The 16,037-nt window shown below is 36.2% G+C and overlaps 1 protein-coding gene across 3 annotated transcripts; it reads right to left on the bottom strand.

Moving 5' to 3' along the window:
- Positions 1-1,092: 1,092 nt before the first annotated feature.
- On the bottom strand, positions 1,093-10,942 carry LOC110023484. Of its 3 annotated transcripts, none has more exons than XM_020722931.1 (5): positions 10,409-10,942; positions 6,460-6,831; positions 4,170-6,363; positions 1,838-4,077; positions 1,093-1,710 (listed from the first exon to the last, which is right to left on the bottom strand). In XM_020722931.1, the coding sequence occupies exons 1-4, from the start codon at positions 10,565-10,567 to the stop codon at positions 1,874-1,876; spliced, it is 4,929 nt and encodes a 1,642-aa protein (XP_020578590.1). In that variant the 5' UTR covers positions 10,568-10,942; the 3' UTR covers positions 1,093-1,710; positions 1,838-1,873. The 3 variants fall into 3 exon arrangements, with proteins under 3 accessions (XP_020578590.1, XP_020578591.1, XP_020578592.1); XM_020722932.1 differs by having other exon boundaries at positions 1,845-4,077; XM_020722933.1 differs by having other exon boundaries at positions 6,460-6,828.
- Positions 10,943-16,037: the final 5,095 nt, after the last annotated feature.

Raw genomic sequence — 16,037 nt, 5'->3', positions numbered from 1 at the left:
ACTTCACCACCTTCCCTCCCCTCTTTATATAAACTTCTCTTAATTTTTATCTAGGCAACAATACTAATACTACTTTTAAATACCTCAACAGTTTCCTATTATGCATTACACAAGGCTAATTTGATTATAAACATGCAACTGGATCTGTGGTTAGAAGGGCGAGACGTTCTCCTTCATTGGTAGACTTTAACATGTTTAGAATTTGCTATATGAGATTCGATTGCTTGATGTGAATATGTTATTAAAGATTTGAATGTCATGCATGTAAATATAAAAGTTTAAGCGTTAGATAACTAAAAAGATTAAAATTTTGTGATGTCGATCACTCGTCTATACTTCAATCGCCCCTTCCCTGATTAAACTCGACCACCATTTGAAGAAAATTTCCCTTCGAGCTTGCCGGAAATTGCGGCCAACAGTATGAAGACCATATTCCACCGCATCGCCGGAACAAAATAACAAACAATTCATCACAGCAGAATCTATTTCATCTCTATAATTCGCCACACCACAAAATGAAATTTCAATTTGAGTGCACAATCAAATAAAATAAAAAATTAAAACATCTAGAACAAGGTTTTGGAAAAATTCATGGCGCTTTATACGGCTCCGTAGTGTTACATGGACGAAAAGTTAACGAAGGCCATTTCATTAATAGGAAGGCGAGACCACAGTTATGAAGCTAAAATCTTGAACAGCGAGCTTAACCCAACAGATATAAATTCCAAGTGTTTCATAAACCAAGTGGTCCAAAAATTTCCACAATCAATTATGTCCGAATAAAGATAAAACCTACGCATACAATTCCAATTCTTCATAATCCAACGAGTTTTTCTTGCATTTGCACAACACCAAAGGAGTCCAAAGGCACATAAATGGCTCGCTAAAGAAAAAACAATGCAGAATGAGGTTCTTAAAAGCTTCAAAATTCTAGAGATTTATCAGAATCCCAAACAAACATAACCAAATTTCAGAAACGAAAAAGAAGATTTAAAAAAACAGGGAGCGGGCAGAAAATAGGAGTCATTCTTCAGAAAAGGTGTGGATGGTTCTCTGTTCATATCGACACGCAAAAAGAAGAGAATGTCAGAAAGACAAAATTTAGCGGGGAAGCTAAACTATTAAATACAAACAATATTCTTATGTTCTTAGCACAGTGCATACAACACGAGCCAGCCATGTAAGTTCTGTGCCACCGATACTGTTTCAGATGGAAAAGCTCATTTTACCAAAACAGCATTTGTCCTGTTGGCAAAGTTGCAAGTTTCTAGGGGAAAGAAACTCAAACATTCATGTTAAAAGAAAGTTATATCTACAAGGAACCTAATCTCCAGTAACAACAACTACCAACAGATTCGCATTCAGAAAAGCTCCAAATACCATCCCAATCCAGTCATTTGGGAAAAGGCCAAGAGAAATAACTGGAAGTTTTTGGTTCCCTTCTCTATGGCAGCTGCACTAGCTCATCCTTGTGCTTCACCATGGCTGGAGTGTTGCTTGATGCATCCAAACAAAGAAAAAAAGTACCAGATCCATGAAAATTGGTTTATAGGAGAGCACCGTATCTCAACATTTACAACAATTACATCAAGGATTCCATTTGATTGAGCTCCATAATGCCCTTGAGGAAAACACCAGGACAAATATGATCTAGTGTGTGTATAACTTAGTGATAAAGAAAATTTCCATTCATTCCGCAGACTCCCGAGCCTGCAATTCAAGGTATCACTTATCCAGATGCATTAGAATAAAAATACACAACATTAACACTATCATATATATTGAGTGATGGGAAGGGAAAAAAAAGAAAAACAAAACAATCTAGCTGGTAGCTCACCACACACTTGCATCACCGTGAATGTCATCTCCGGTATTACTGCCATGAAGGCTGCTTAAAAGTGAATCTTTCGGGTTCCCAACCTCCTTCTGGTTCCTTCCTTTTTAAAACACCACCTGCAACTTGATATAGTCTTGCCTGGTCCTCCATGAAGCTCTGTGAACTGGCAGCATGAAGCTGTCTTGTTGAGGGCACTCTGTCATCTTTCACTTCCTCTGCACTTCCAGGACCTGCATTGAGATCTAAACCCGGCCTCCCCCATTTCCTACTGCTGTCAGATCCAGTAGCAGCACTGCTTTCTGGCAGACTAATCATGTAGGGCCTTGCATAAGGGGAGGTAACAGCACCTGCAGCTCCCACGAGTGAAGAAGGGATGGGAGGGAAGTATGAGCCCACAGATGAAGAATCAACATAATTTGTTGATCCAGCAGAGAAAGATGTAGATGCCAGAGGGAAACTGGAGCCGAAGGGGAAACCAGCATAAGAAAATGCAGTAGCAGCTGGAGAGAAAGCCATGGCTGGAGAGGATGGAAGAACTGGTCCTCGATAGATATCACTTCCAAAAGAACCAGCACTGGTTACAGCCCCCAAAATCCTCTGGGACCCTGCAGCTGCGACGATTGGATAAGATTGCTCTCCTCTATCAGATAAGAATGATGGAATGGTAACTGCTGGGTAGGAATTACCAGGTGGAAACCACCCACTTCCCAGCTCGGTATTATTCATTCTAAGACCAACAATAGGAGGAACAAATGGCATGTTATTGCTGTTCTTAATATTTTGACTTCTTGAAAGTGGCTCTGCAACAACTTCATCAACGCCAGGCCCATTGTTTAGATCAAAGTCCCTTAACATATAGACTTCGCCATTAGGGAATCCATTCACTGCTGGTTTTGAAGGCAACAACGGTACTTCCAATCGATGGCTGGTACTGGCTAAGAACTGACCATTTTCTGCACCTTCATCAACTCTGTTCAAATCAAGATCAAGTCCACCAGCAGCCCTTGCAGGTACATCATGGTTACTAATTACACCCGACTCGGAGCCTGTTGTCTGAGGAGAGTTCTGAGAGGCTACATCTTCTAAAGATCTGTCATCGGGAACATTGAGATCAATTTCCAAGGGAGGACGGCCTTGCTTAGTTGAGGTAGAGTCTGATGACTGCACATCAGAAGTATTGGGCGGCATCTCAAGAACCTTTCTAGGTTCTGCAGGACGAAATGCACTAGTAGCAGCTGAGCCTTTCCATCCCAGTTCACCCTTACTCTTCAACAGATTTTCAGGAGGCATAAAAGATCCTTTAGCTGGAGCGGCAACAGTTATGGGAGCTGGAGAACCATTTCGATTGGGTGAAGATGAAAGAGATGAGAAATTTGAGATTCTTATTGCAGGTGAGTAAACACATGCAGCAGCTGAAATTGGCTCGCTCTGATTCACATCATCTCCAAGTACACCTTCATTCAAGTCAAAATCAAGTTTAGTCCCCGCATCTTGCTCAGAGGTTGTAACAAATGAAGAAATCTCAGCTGCAGTTTCCTCCTTTTTGTCTCCATCAGCTGCAGGCATTTTGGCACATGCATCGGCTTCCCTATGAACGGTAGGTGGTTGATCATGATCACCAGAACTTGCAGCATGCTTTTCAAGAGAAGCTAGTTTACCTACGTTCTCAGTGCCATTGGGCTTGCCATGTGTGGTGGAAGCAGATATGATATATGTTCTGTTGCTTGTGACTGAGATGATTGATCCGTTCCTTTCAGTCTGCTCATGGCATCTACCATCTGAGCTATCAAACATCTTACTTTTAGATAAATCAGCATTTTCTGGGCATGGAAACTTATCAGTAAGAGAGGAAACAGGTCCATCACCCCCCTTTCTTTCCACCACTGTTTTGGTTTCATCAACAGAATGTGGTTTTTGTCCTGATAATGTGGCACCAGTCTGAACACTCTCCTCAAAAGGATGAATTATTGATGAATCCCCATTCATCAAGTTGTCAATATTTTTACCAGATGCAGAAGCATCGGAGTCAATACCATGAGGCAAAGATTTGCAAATAGAATCAGATGTGAACTTGCTTCCTTCCACAATAACTTCATGAACAGAGCAGCTGGTTTTTATTTGATCTGTAGGGCTCCTTAGCTCAGAATTGCAATTTGTGAGAACATCAGCAATCTGCCCACCAGTCCTCCGGTCATCCTGGTTCTGATGTGCATCTTCCCTGTCACACTTTTCTTTTACATCTGCAAGAAAAAAGATGTATTACAATTATTCTTAACATTAACTCAATTAATAAAAAAAAAGTTCCAAATTTTTTTTTTATAGAAAATCATACCAGTGAGAAGCCCATTTTGTTGAGTTCTATCTTCCGACATGGGAGCAGTCCCTGTGATATCACATGGGAAATTCACACCTGCCTCTTGTATGTCATCCTTAGGAAACAAGGGAACGTTGTCCTTTCCATGCTTCTCAGAGTTGAAATCAGCATTTTCATCATATGGACCAATATTTCGACAACCAGAGTCACCAGAAGAAAACCTGGACTTAGCCTCATTTATGCCACTGCAAGGGTCCTCGATTGCAGGAGAACCTCCTGGAGAAGCAGGGGAGGAAACTACATCAGATTTGGAAATTTCTCCAGCTGCCACGCTCGCAAGTAAATTCATGCCTATATCATCTCCTCCTGATAAAGGTGTGGTAGCTTCAGAATATTTAGCACAGCTTTCAATCAACGCATTCATGGAGCTAAAAGAATTCCTCATCTTGGGCTCACCAACATGGGTACCTTTATCATTACCACCAGATGATGAACAAGCAGTTCTAGAGATTTCTATAGCCCTCAGAGCTTCATCAGCCGTCCTTCCTTCTTCATTAGGGATAATAGTAGGAGATCCATCACCCTCATCGCATACAATTAGCCCTTCCTTAACATCATTGCTTTGCCACGATTCACCATTGAGATCTGCAGGAGTGTAAGTTCGACCAACATCATCCCTTCCAGTCACCTTCCGATCTCCAGGCTCAGATTTATCAGGAACACCAGGAGAGGATGCTCTGCTACCAGCTGAGGGATCTTCCAAAGAGCCTCCGCTGGTGCTTCTGGCAGGGCTGCGACCAGGATTAGGAAACCTGACAATCAATCTATGATTGCTTCCATGATCTGAAGCAGATGCATCCCCTGTTTTATCATAATTTACTCCAGCATGTGAAGACCTCTCAACCGTTGAATTTCGGACAAGCATGACTGATTTGTTCGAAATAGATTCCCTGTGCCCCCCAGTTATATTGCTAGCTATAAAACCATTGTTTGACCTTCGTTGGCGTGATGAACCACCAGAAGTCTTGTTGGCATTCACTGATCCTGCAGTAGAGCTCCTAGCATCTTCCTTCAAAGAAGAGCCAACAGTCTTGCCATGATCACTTGAACAAGACTGGCTCGAACTGCTGCTCTTTTCCTCCTTTGCTACTATCTGTGGCAAATCCGAAATCCCACTACCAGCAGCAACTTTTGAAAGCGACTCCTTTGAGTTAATTATTCCAGATGCCAAAGAAGAAACTTGCAGTTTCCCAGATCCCACAATAGCAGCTGTAGACTTCACAGCATCTGCATGAACAGACTTCACAGCCATGCCCTTAGATGTGGATTGCTGAGTGATTGAGCTTTTCAAAGATAACTCGCCCGATCCAGTACGCCTATTTCCAGCATGTGAAAGTTCAGAGAAACCCTGTTTGACCGGCCATGCCATGGCTTGGCTGGGTCCAACAGGTTTGGCATCATTAGTTTTCATTTCCGCATCAACTCTTTTCTTCCAAGTGTCCACAAGACTTCTAGCTTTCTTCTGAATCTCCAAGTTCTTATGACTGCGCAAATGATTCACAGACTTTCCAATATTACAAGTCTGGAGGGCATTTAGATTGACAGGTAACTTATCCAATGCACGAAGTAATGCCAACAAAAACTCTTCCACAGCTTTATCGCTCTCTTTGGGACTATGCCGATCACCAGCCTTTCCTTTGTGTGCCTCTTGAAGCCATTCATCTAGAACAGGCACACCCCTAATCTGCACAAACTTGTTCAGGCAGTCTACTCGATCAGTAGCTGCAATCACATCTGCTAATAGAACCCGGCAATTTAAATCTATTTTCTTACTATTATCAACTTGCATCAGCTGAACCAGCTTCTCAACCCCATCAGTACTTGTAAGGGCCCCCTTCTCTGTTATTTTAGATATCTCAGACTTTAGCATGTTGTTGTCAAAGATAAAACCAGTAGAATCACCTTCATCCGTTTTTGAAGTACGTTCTCGCTTAATAGGGTCTGTAACATGATCACCCCTCTCCCTCTTCTTGCCCTTAAGTTGAGAAGAGAAGGAAGTCCCACTGTTCTGTATGCTATCTGAACCAGATTTTAACTGTTCTGCTGATGATGGACCATTCAATCTCTTTGGAGAGCGTCCCCCAGACTGCACTGCAGCATGCATTTCTAGCCTAGTCTTATCTAAAAGCTGATCTACTTCTTCCTGATGTTCCTGACAGAAGAAGTGTCATATGGAAGCATTAATAATTTAAAAATCACCATATTTTTATCAGAATAGAGCAAAATTATTCAACGCAGAAAATATTACATTTATATAATCCTGATCAGTTAGCCACCATAAACACTTGTTCGCTATGTCATACACTCTCCTACACACAAACGAAGATATTCCCAATGGCAGGTCAACACCCTTGCGAAGGAATGCAACTTTACAAGGATGAAGTAAAGAAGCAGCAGATATTACGTCCTTGTGGAAAGAGTAAAAGACTTCGTTCGGTGCTGCTTCTGGTAATATGCCTTTTGCAAGCTTGACGTCAGCAGGTCGGTAAAGCCAATTTACACATAATTTGAAATAAGCCTCTTTGTCAGTCGAAAACCATCGTATAATTCCAATAAAAGGTGGAGCATTGCCTGCCTGGAAAAGTGCACAATCACCTACTTGAACTTTTCTACCGTCCTGCTAATTAAAGAAACATTTACATTAATTGCATAAAGCGCTGATTAAATAAGCAATCAACAAACTATATTTATAAAAATTTAAACAATAAAATACAATGAAAAAGAATAATATAAAAATATAAAAGGGCATGATAGAAGCAAAATATGGTTTATCAAGCTAGAAAGCTAATATTGATTTTAATCAATTGCTTCTAAGATATTTGTTGAAAGTATTATCTTAACCGGAAGTTTACATCCATTAACTAACATTTAAGACAGTAAAAAATCCAGTAAAATTTGAGCATTTACTGTGAGGCACCAATCATAGACAACGCAGAAATATAAACTGCAGTACTTCAATATCTACTAATGAAAAAACTAAAGACTATAAACGCCAAAAAGCCTTCCTTACACGAACAATAGAACAATCTCTGCTAGTTTCTAATGCTGATTTCCGCTATCAAACTTAATAAATCATTTATGCCAGAAGACTGAAGTGATCAAGACATAAGGATAAAAAGTAAAAAATTTAAAAAAATAAAATAAAACATAACAATGGCCATGAAGTATATTCCAAACATGAGGAAATCAAAAAAGCACGAACAATGATTTTACTTCAATGAATAGGATTGAATAGACAATCGTCCTGAGCTCAGTTTGCATTTATTTTTCTTTAAATTGTATCGATCATTAATACTTTCTAGTTTTCAGATACAAATAGTAAAATAGCTACTTCAAAGAAAACATGTAAATTGCTAATTATGAACTGAAAAGCCTACATTACCATACGGGATTTCCAAAAAAAATAAATATAAGGATTAAATCAGTGTCAGGCAAGCCAATTAACAATCCTACTAAGAAAGCCTTAGAATGGCATCGCTACTGTATTAAAAAACAGCAGAGAAATCTCTCATCATTTGAAAGCTTGCATTACAGTTAAAATGCTTTGAGCAAAGAAGTGCTGAGTCAGAAAATCTTTCACCAAAATTATATAGTGATAAACAAGCATCGGTATCTAGGAAACATAACAGCATGCAGAAAAACACTCCTCCTATAGCATAGAACACTTTTTTTCTCACTCTTAAGGAGGTGCTTGGTGGCCTACTTTTAACTAGTTTTAACCATGAATTTAACGTAAATCCAACCAAACACTAAAAATAGGAAATTTAAATCCTGCGCTCCATTAAATCGAATACTCCCTGGTTTCATGTAATTTTCGACGTATATCTGAACAAATTTAAGAGTTTTGGCTCGCAAGCATTTCTCCGTAAAACTAAGGATTTGATAAATCTGGATTTATCGGATTTACTTAGTCCTACTTAATGTAAATCTGGGATGCAGCCAAACACTGCCTAAGTTTTGCATTTGATAGATCCAAACATGCTCATATTGACAGATTTGAATTGCTGCATAGAGTTGAAAAGCATTAGAATATTATACACTCTTGGCCCGCAAATTAAACTATCAAGCCATCAACTAGACAGCCATTTTAAAAAATGACCTACTGGCTAAGAAAAAAAATGCCCAAACACAGCAGAAAGGAAGATAAGAAAATAGGGTTTATCTATTCCATGACTTAAAAAATTCATCACTTCTTCCAAAAAATAATTAAACGAAAATAAGCATAATAATAGTAAAAAATAAAAAAGCAAAAATAAGGAAATTTGCTCTAATATTCATGATCATATAAAATCAAAGTATTTTCAAGTATACCAAGGGCAAAAATAAAAATCAGAAATTTGAAGCACAGGAACCTTGAAATAAGATAAGAAAATGAGCATAATGCATTTTTTGGAAAAAGTCTCCAATTCTGCACATTCTCTAATATAATACATTATAAAATGTGAAAGATGAGGCATCCAGAACCATAAAATTTTCTATACACCAATCTTCTCTATTTGAAAAACAAGAAATAGATAACATTTAACTGGAGATTAAACACCCATTTAAAAAAATATGAAAACAAAAATGTTCATTTAAGCCTGCAAAATATGCAAATTCTCCAAAGCAAACATGCAATGTGCAACAGGGATATTAAGAATTCTCAGAATCACACAAATATTATGAATAATAGTAAAGATATGAATAAAGGTGCTAAATCCTGAATGCAACAATCTTATACAAATACACTTTCATTAGCAAAATTCGGCATTAAATAACATGCAATTGGAACCATTGTTAATTAAATAAATTATAAGCAAGCCCATGTACTTCCAAGGCCACAGAGTATGGTTCTCAAAGGGGAAAAAATGGTTTCACTTATACAAAGTCAACGGAAAACAAAAAGAAAACAGAAAACGGCTTCAAAGAAGGATGAAGACTAAAGGAAAGCATATAACTGTAAATTCTTGCAGAACAAGCTAGTTCTGCAAGAATTAGTAAAAAGCTTACCATAACACTTGCAACAGAGCATTAATTTAGAAAACAAAGGATTGGAAAATAAGAACAAACTCCTCATATTACCATACAGGTTAAAAAAAATATCACATGATGACGATAAATCAAGCTAATACAAGTACAATAAAACATCATAAAGTTGTTTCAGAGATTGTTTGAATCAAAATTATCCAATTGTATATCATTTATGGCCACAATAAGGCTAATGAAAACGATATTGACAAAAAATACATGGTGTCAAAATGGTTAATTGTGAATTTTATTGAAAGGGTTTGCCAACCTACATTAAATTTATAGCAATGTCAAGAATTCATTTTGGTGAAGAAATATCTTGTCAGCCGTTGAGCTCTAGTGCGTCAAAAATTGCTACTAAATTTATAACAAAAAATGATATGCATTTTAACTAGGCCATAGTAAAACATATATCATTATACTGCCAAGAAATGAGCATTAGGTTAAAAGAATAAAACTGACATGTCGTCCAGAAAGTGGAAGGCAAAGTTTCCCTCTATAATCATACAAAATTCCCAGTGAAAGAGTGCCAAAAATGAACTCTGAAACTTAATAAGATAGTTCACCACGATTGTACAAAATTAAAGCAATAAAAGGCACTAATTTGCTTAAAATATATATTGTCTGTCCACAGGCACAGTTTCTTAATCAATAACATTATTATGCTAAAAAGGTAGGCTATCAATAAACCAGACGATCATGAAAAGCCTAGGAAGAAATAGTAGCTATGCAATCAAGAGAGAATACAATATATAAGCTAATTCATCCTCCTAACAAGCAATTCATGGTTTTACCCTAAAGCTGTAAAGAAAAATAGGAACAATGAGAATCAAAACAAGTAAAAAATGGACCCAATGTTCACCACGGTACAAAATTCCACGGCAAACGACTGTGAAAAGAGATACATCCATCGAGGATCCGATCCTACATGATACACAAAGGAAGTGCCCTAAATCAGCGGAACATACGGAAAAACTCCCAGAAAACAATCAATAGTCCACACAACTAAGTCACATGAACAGACAAACAAATCCAAAGACCAAATCAGTCCTTCAATCCGAAAACAACCTCAAAAACAGAAAAAAGCAATAATCCCCTTTACATGCTACCTCCGTCTGCAAATTAAGTTCCTCCGACTACTAGAGACCTGTATCCCCAAGCCTAATCAAGGCAGGAGGAAGGAATATTACCTTCAAGAAAGAATCTGCAGAGGTCTGAACCAAATTTGCCGCCGGAGCTGGTGGCTGTATAATCACAGCCGGTTTCTCTACTGCTGCTGCTGTACCGGGCGCAGGGACCGACCACATGTGCTGCCTCCGTTTCCTCTCTTCACCTTGCCGCCCATGCATAGCCTTGCATCTTCCCCACCGTTGTTGGTTCCGATCCCTCGTCCTCCCCGTGCGAGACACATCAATTCCCCACCTTTAAACAAATCCCCTTGTCCCCGATGACAGAACGAATAAACCCTAGGCACCCACCTGCTACCTCTATACCGATCCGCGAAACCCTAGATCCGCCGCGTTCACGCACATCAGCCGATCAAAAACGCCGAAACCCTAATTCGCAGAGCGGCCACCGACGACTCGCCGACGACCTATCGAATCGAATCGAGCAATCGAGAGAACGGGTAAGAACACGAAAGGCGAAAAAGAAGGGATTTTCAGAGAGATTTGGGTCGCGGAAACCGCGATCTGTGAGAAGAGAGAGAAGCTTATTGCCTTATTGGAGCGACCACGCAAGACGGCAAAGGGAGAAATGTGTACCTGGTAGAGGAGAACGGGCAGTTCGGGCAGCTTAAACGGGCAGCAAATGTCAAGCGTGCGACGGGCGAACTCTCGCACATGCGAGCAAAAATGCGAAGATCGCGCCAGCGCGCGGTTTTTTTTTTCTTTTTTTATTTTCATTGCGCAAATGACATCATGATTTTTATTTCCTTTTTTTTGTAAATATAAATTATTTTTTGGAATATTTAGTTACATACCACTTAGTTCCTATGTATTTACATGTCTAACATCTAAATTTTAATTTTGATATATGTCATCTTTTCTATTTATTAAAATATGTATTTCATTGCATTTGCTTCAAATAATATTACACCACTAAATATAAAATACGAAGATTTACATACATGTCGCTTGAATTCTTATGTATTTACATATCAAACGCCAAAAATTTAATTTGTACATATAAGTCATTTGGCCTATGCATTGAATGGTGTATTTCACTTTCAGAAGTTAAAATAGTGGTATTTTCTCGTGTAATATGATACATTTGGGTTGTATAAACCTACAAGGTAAAGTATACGTGTAAGATATGTAAATACATGAGATTTTGGTGGTGCCACTATAAGAAATTACATACAATAGCTTTTAGCTCATTAAAAATTCTTAAAAGAAAATAAAAGTTCATGGTTATCGCCTTAATTTATCTCCAAACAAGCTAACTATTCACTTTCTTATTTTGAATATAATTTATCATATGAACGAGTTAGCTAAACCTTACATGTTTAGTCCAAATCTTTAGCACAACACATAGCTCTCCAAATATGTAATTCCTGTTTTATTTAATTGGTCAGCCAATTCATCCTCTCCAATCTTTCATCACCCTATCATAAACTCTAAAATACTTATTTAAACATTAAACTGAAGATTTAAAGGACGTTAACCGCTATCAAGTGATGGCGTCCAACCCACTTAGATAGTTTATTATGAAAAGCAATTATAATCAATGAGTTTGGTGAATTAAATACAACTAGTAATCATCATTATAAAAAATAAATGACAATGCATTAGGTTATGCATTATGAATGGCAAATGAAGGATGATTATAATATGTTATTAGTATAGTTGATGTCATCTAATTATTGAAGTTATTGTGATATTGAAACAATAAAGAATGTTGTTTGTTATAAAAGTCTTTGGTACGAATTTATTGATAATGTGTATGATTAATTTCATAATGTATTTGTGTATATATATATGTCACATCATAAGATATATTTATCTATGTTTGTGCATGACTTATCAATCACTTATCCTTGATAGTATCTGTTTCTATGTAATTTGATTAGCCAATAAAAGAGCATAATATTGACATAAATATTATTATAATAGCACGCACATTTCACATATTACAAGCAACTAATTAGCATAAGTTTTATTATTAATATAAAAATTGATATTTACATATCAAGACATGAATTATGGAATAAATAAATACATTAATAATGGTAACATGTTAAGAAAAATAAATATTACAGTGATATGAATCAATTTAAAGTGTAAGAATTTATGAAGTAATGCATCAAGGCATGCATTAGCAAATAAGTATAAGACATGTATTAGCAATGAATAAGTAATAAAAATAAGATAGACAATTCTACAAAATATTTAAGAATCTAATACAAGTTATGATGGCAATTCTCCTAACAAAGAAGAATATGCTCACCCCATGATAAATAAAAATTACTAACCTCAATGTGACCGACATGATATTCCAAACTTAACTAAGAACAAATTCACTAAATTGTACAGGTAGAGACCTTATATACAAGAATCATCGATTAATCATATAAATTGAAAATCAAACCAAGGAAAGTGCAACCTAAATTAAATAAATAGCCTAAAGTTTAATTATCACCATGACTTAACTTATGCTAACAAAATTCAATTATAATTTTGTACTTCAAGAGCAAAAAATAAATTTATATATGAACTAGTTAATTTAACATGCACATAAGCTAATATAATCAATAAAAAAATTTCAATTAAAAGAACTACTTATCAAGTTATTATATGCTTCATATGCATTAGGACTGGAGGACAAATGAGACGAATTAGAGGGAGGAGATAATGATGACTCGCTTACTTTGTTCGATCAATGAAGAAGTATATATGAAATAAGATTGACAATTATCGATCAATGGCGTAAAAGGGAGAAATGACGATTAGAAATTGGGAGGAAGAAGAAACAATAAATTCTCTGCAGTGACACAATGTCCTAGTTCTTGGTTCTTAAATCACTTGCAAAGGTGGTGATAAGCATGAGAATTAGATCATGTGATCAACGCAATAGTTAAGATAGAGGTAGTAAAGGTCAAGTAGGTATTTCATGATTAAGAAGGTTTGATTCAAGGAGGCTAGATTTTAAGGAGATCTTGTTCAATCCTTACATTTGACATGTTCATTTCCCTATCATAAACTGAACATTTATATTTGATTTCCAATTCGTTCATCAAAATTTAAAAAGGACACCAAATAAAAACACTCATCCTTAGTACTTATTATTAAAGAAAAATTCTATTAGCAAAGATACTAATTGATACGTCATCAACAAAATTATATCAGCTGACATGAATCTCGACATAATTTTTTGAGTAAGGAATATTCAAACTTCAATTACAAATCATCTAAAACTCAAATTTAAGCAAATTTATAAAGAATGTGACCTTCTAAATGATACAAAAATTGGTCCATTTCGAGTAAAATCAAGCCCAGATCAAGCCATTAAACCATTTTAGGAAGTTTACTACATATTTGCAAGATCAAACATATTCTAAACCTAACAAGCTTATAGTTAAATTGAGCTCCTCGGCCAAAATAATCTAATGAGTTTGATATTGCTCAATTTTGTTATCATTAAGACACTCAAATATTCATTAAACAGTGTCTGATCAATAGAATCTATGTGAGTCATTCGATAGAGTTGCATGAATTCTTTCCTTATTTGCACAGAGACTTCTCCTATATTATATAAATAGAGCTCACAGATAGGGGTGTAAACGAATTGAACACGAACATGTTCGTGTTCGGTTGGTTTGAAATTTAGTTTGTTTGAAATAAGCTCGAGTTTGAAATTGTTCGTGAAGTCACTGTTCGTGTTAGTTTCTTCATGAACAAACCGAACATGAGCTGTTCATGAACGACGAGCCAGTTTGACATCCCAAATATTAATATATATATAAATAATATATTATATTAATTATATAACTTATATTATATAAATATATAATATCTAATATCATAAATTTTTTATATATAATTATTTTAAATTATTTTATATTTTGAACAATAACGATTCGAACACTAACGAACGCATCCTTGTTAGTGTTTGATTCGTTTAACTAACCGAATGAAAAAAATTTGTTCATGTTTGTCTCGTTTACTTATCGAACGAATTGAACACGAACTCATTGACGACCTGAACACGAACTGTTCGCGAACAACAAGCTTTTTGGACAGCCCTACTCACAAAACTTGCAAAAAGGCTTCTCCTCCTGAGATGTGACATAGATCTTGAGCCATAAGAAGATTACAACATGCAGAATGAGTTGTTGAAGTCCAACAACGTTTCTACACTGAAATTACGATGAACTCCTCCCACTCTTGCAACCGCCGACTACTGTCGAACACCGCTCATCGGTCATCGTCGATCACTATCGACCACCGCCTACTCCTTACAATGAAATCACTCATGCGCTGTGAAACAACGAAGCACGATAAAAGCAAAGTATCACCCAATACGTCATTTAACGAAGCACCTCGAAGTTCTCGAAGATAGTGCATTGGTTCCAATAACTATGTCTCAATATTTTGACTTAGAACTATACTTAAAATTTTCAACACTAAATCATCCTAAATTCAAATATTGTATATTAAACCTAGAAAAATATACTCATTGCATCATTGTTACCCCATTCAAATAATATTAAAATATTTTTAATATTTATTATATCATCTAATTCAAACCCACATTCAACCCAATTCAACATCTTAGTTGCTTTCAATGACTATACTCACAAACATACCAACAAAACATTCTGAAGTATAGAAAGGCAACATTTAAAAAAAAATCACGACCACTTTTCGGTCATAAGCACCATATATGTGTGTGTGCCTGTGCAAATGCCCTTGAAAGGATCTCCTATGGATCTTTAAGGGGTAGAACAATCAAAAGACAATAAAGATGTAATTGCCATTTCACGTTATTTTTAGTTCTCTATATAAATAGAGAAATGTTGACTGTAGAGGGAGGGTTTCTAATGTTAGAAAAAGATAACTAATTTCTTACACCTTTTTTTTATTCTCTGCCTCATTTCATACTCTATTTCTTAGGTATAATTCACATACAAATGTGTGTCCCATAATATATATATATAATATATATATATATATATATAATGCATCCAATGATTTAGAACAATACCAAGTCAGTTTCACAAGTCGTGCATGACCAAATTGCCAGCGGACTAAAGACAAATTGTTCTACACATTGATTGAAGATTGGAGAAGAGAGTTACTTGTCTTCTATAAATTATGTTGGAGCGAAATTCTTTTCGTTGATGAAAGATCCTAATTGAAATGATTTGATGACTTATAAATATGATTGCTAAAATAGCTTTTAATTTATTGGGGCATTGACATACATACCACCCATTTCTTATGTATTTTCGTATCCAACATCTCAACTTTGCTTTTTTACATTTATACCATCCAAATATTGCATGTCCCAAAATATACCATCATTTTAGCTTAAGAAAAAATGAAATATAGATTTTCATAAAAAAAAATAAAGTTTGGGTGATAGATATGCAAACACATAGGAATGAATGGTATATATGTAAATCTTTAAATTTTTTTTTTTTTGACAAATCTTCACTAACCTTATCTTTGTATTTACAAAGATACCAAAACAATTGAAGCATTCAAAGCTTAGGGGAAAATTATTACATCAAGACTCTGCATGCAGAGCTACTTGTGGAGTCGAGTCTCGTGCTGACACGTGTAATGCCGGCTCATCTACATAAAAAATGAAAAAAAA

This window comes from Phalaenopsis equestris, unplaced genomic scaffold (genome assembly GCF_001263595.1).
Source record: "Phalaenopsis equestris unplaced genomic scaffold, ASM126359v1 Scaffold000224, whole genome shotgun sequence".
Classification (NCBI taxonomy): domain Eukaryota; kingdom Viridiplantae; phylum Streptophyta; class Magnoliopsida; order Asparagales; family Orchidaceae; genus Phalaenopsis; species Phalaenopsis equestris.
This window is presented reverse-complemented; position numbering and strand designations above follow the sequence as displayed.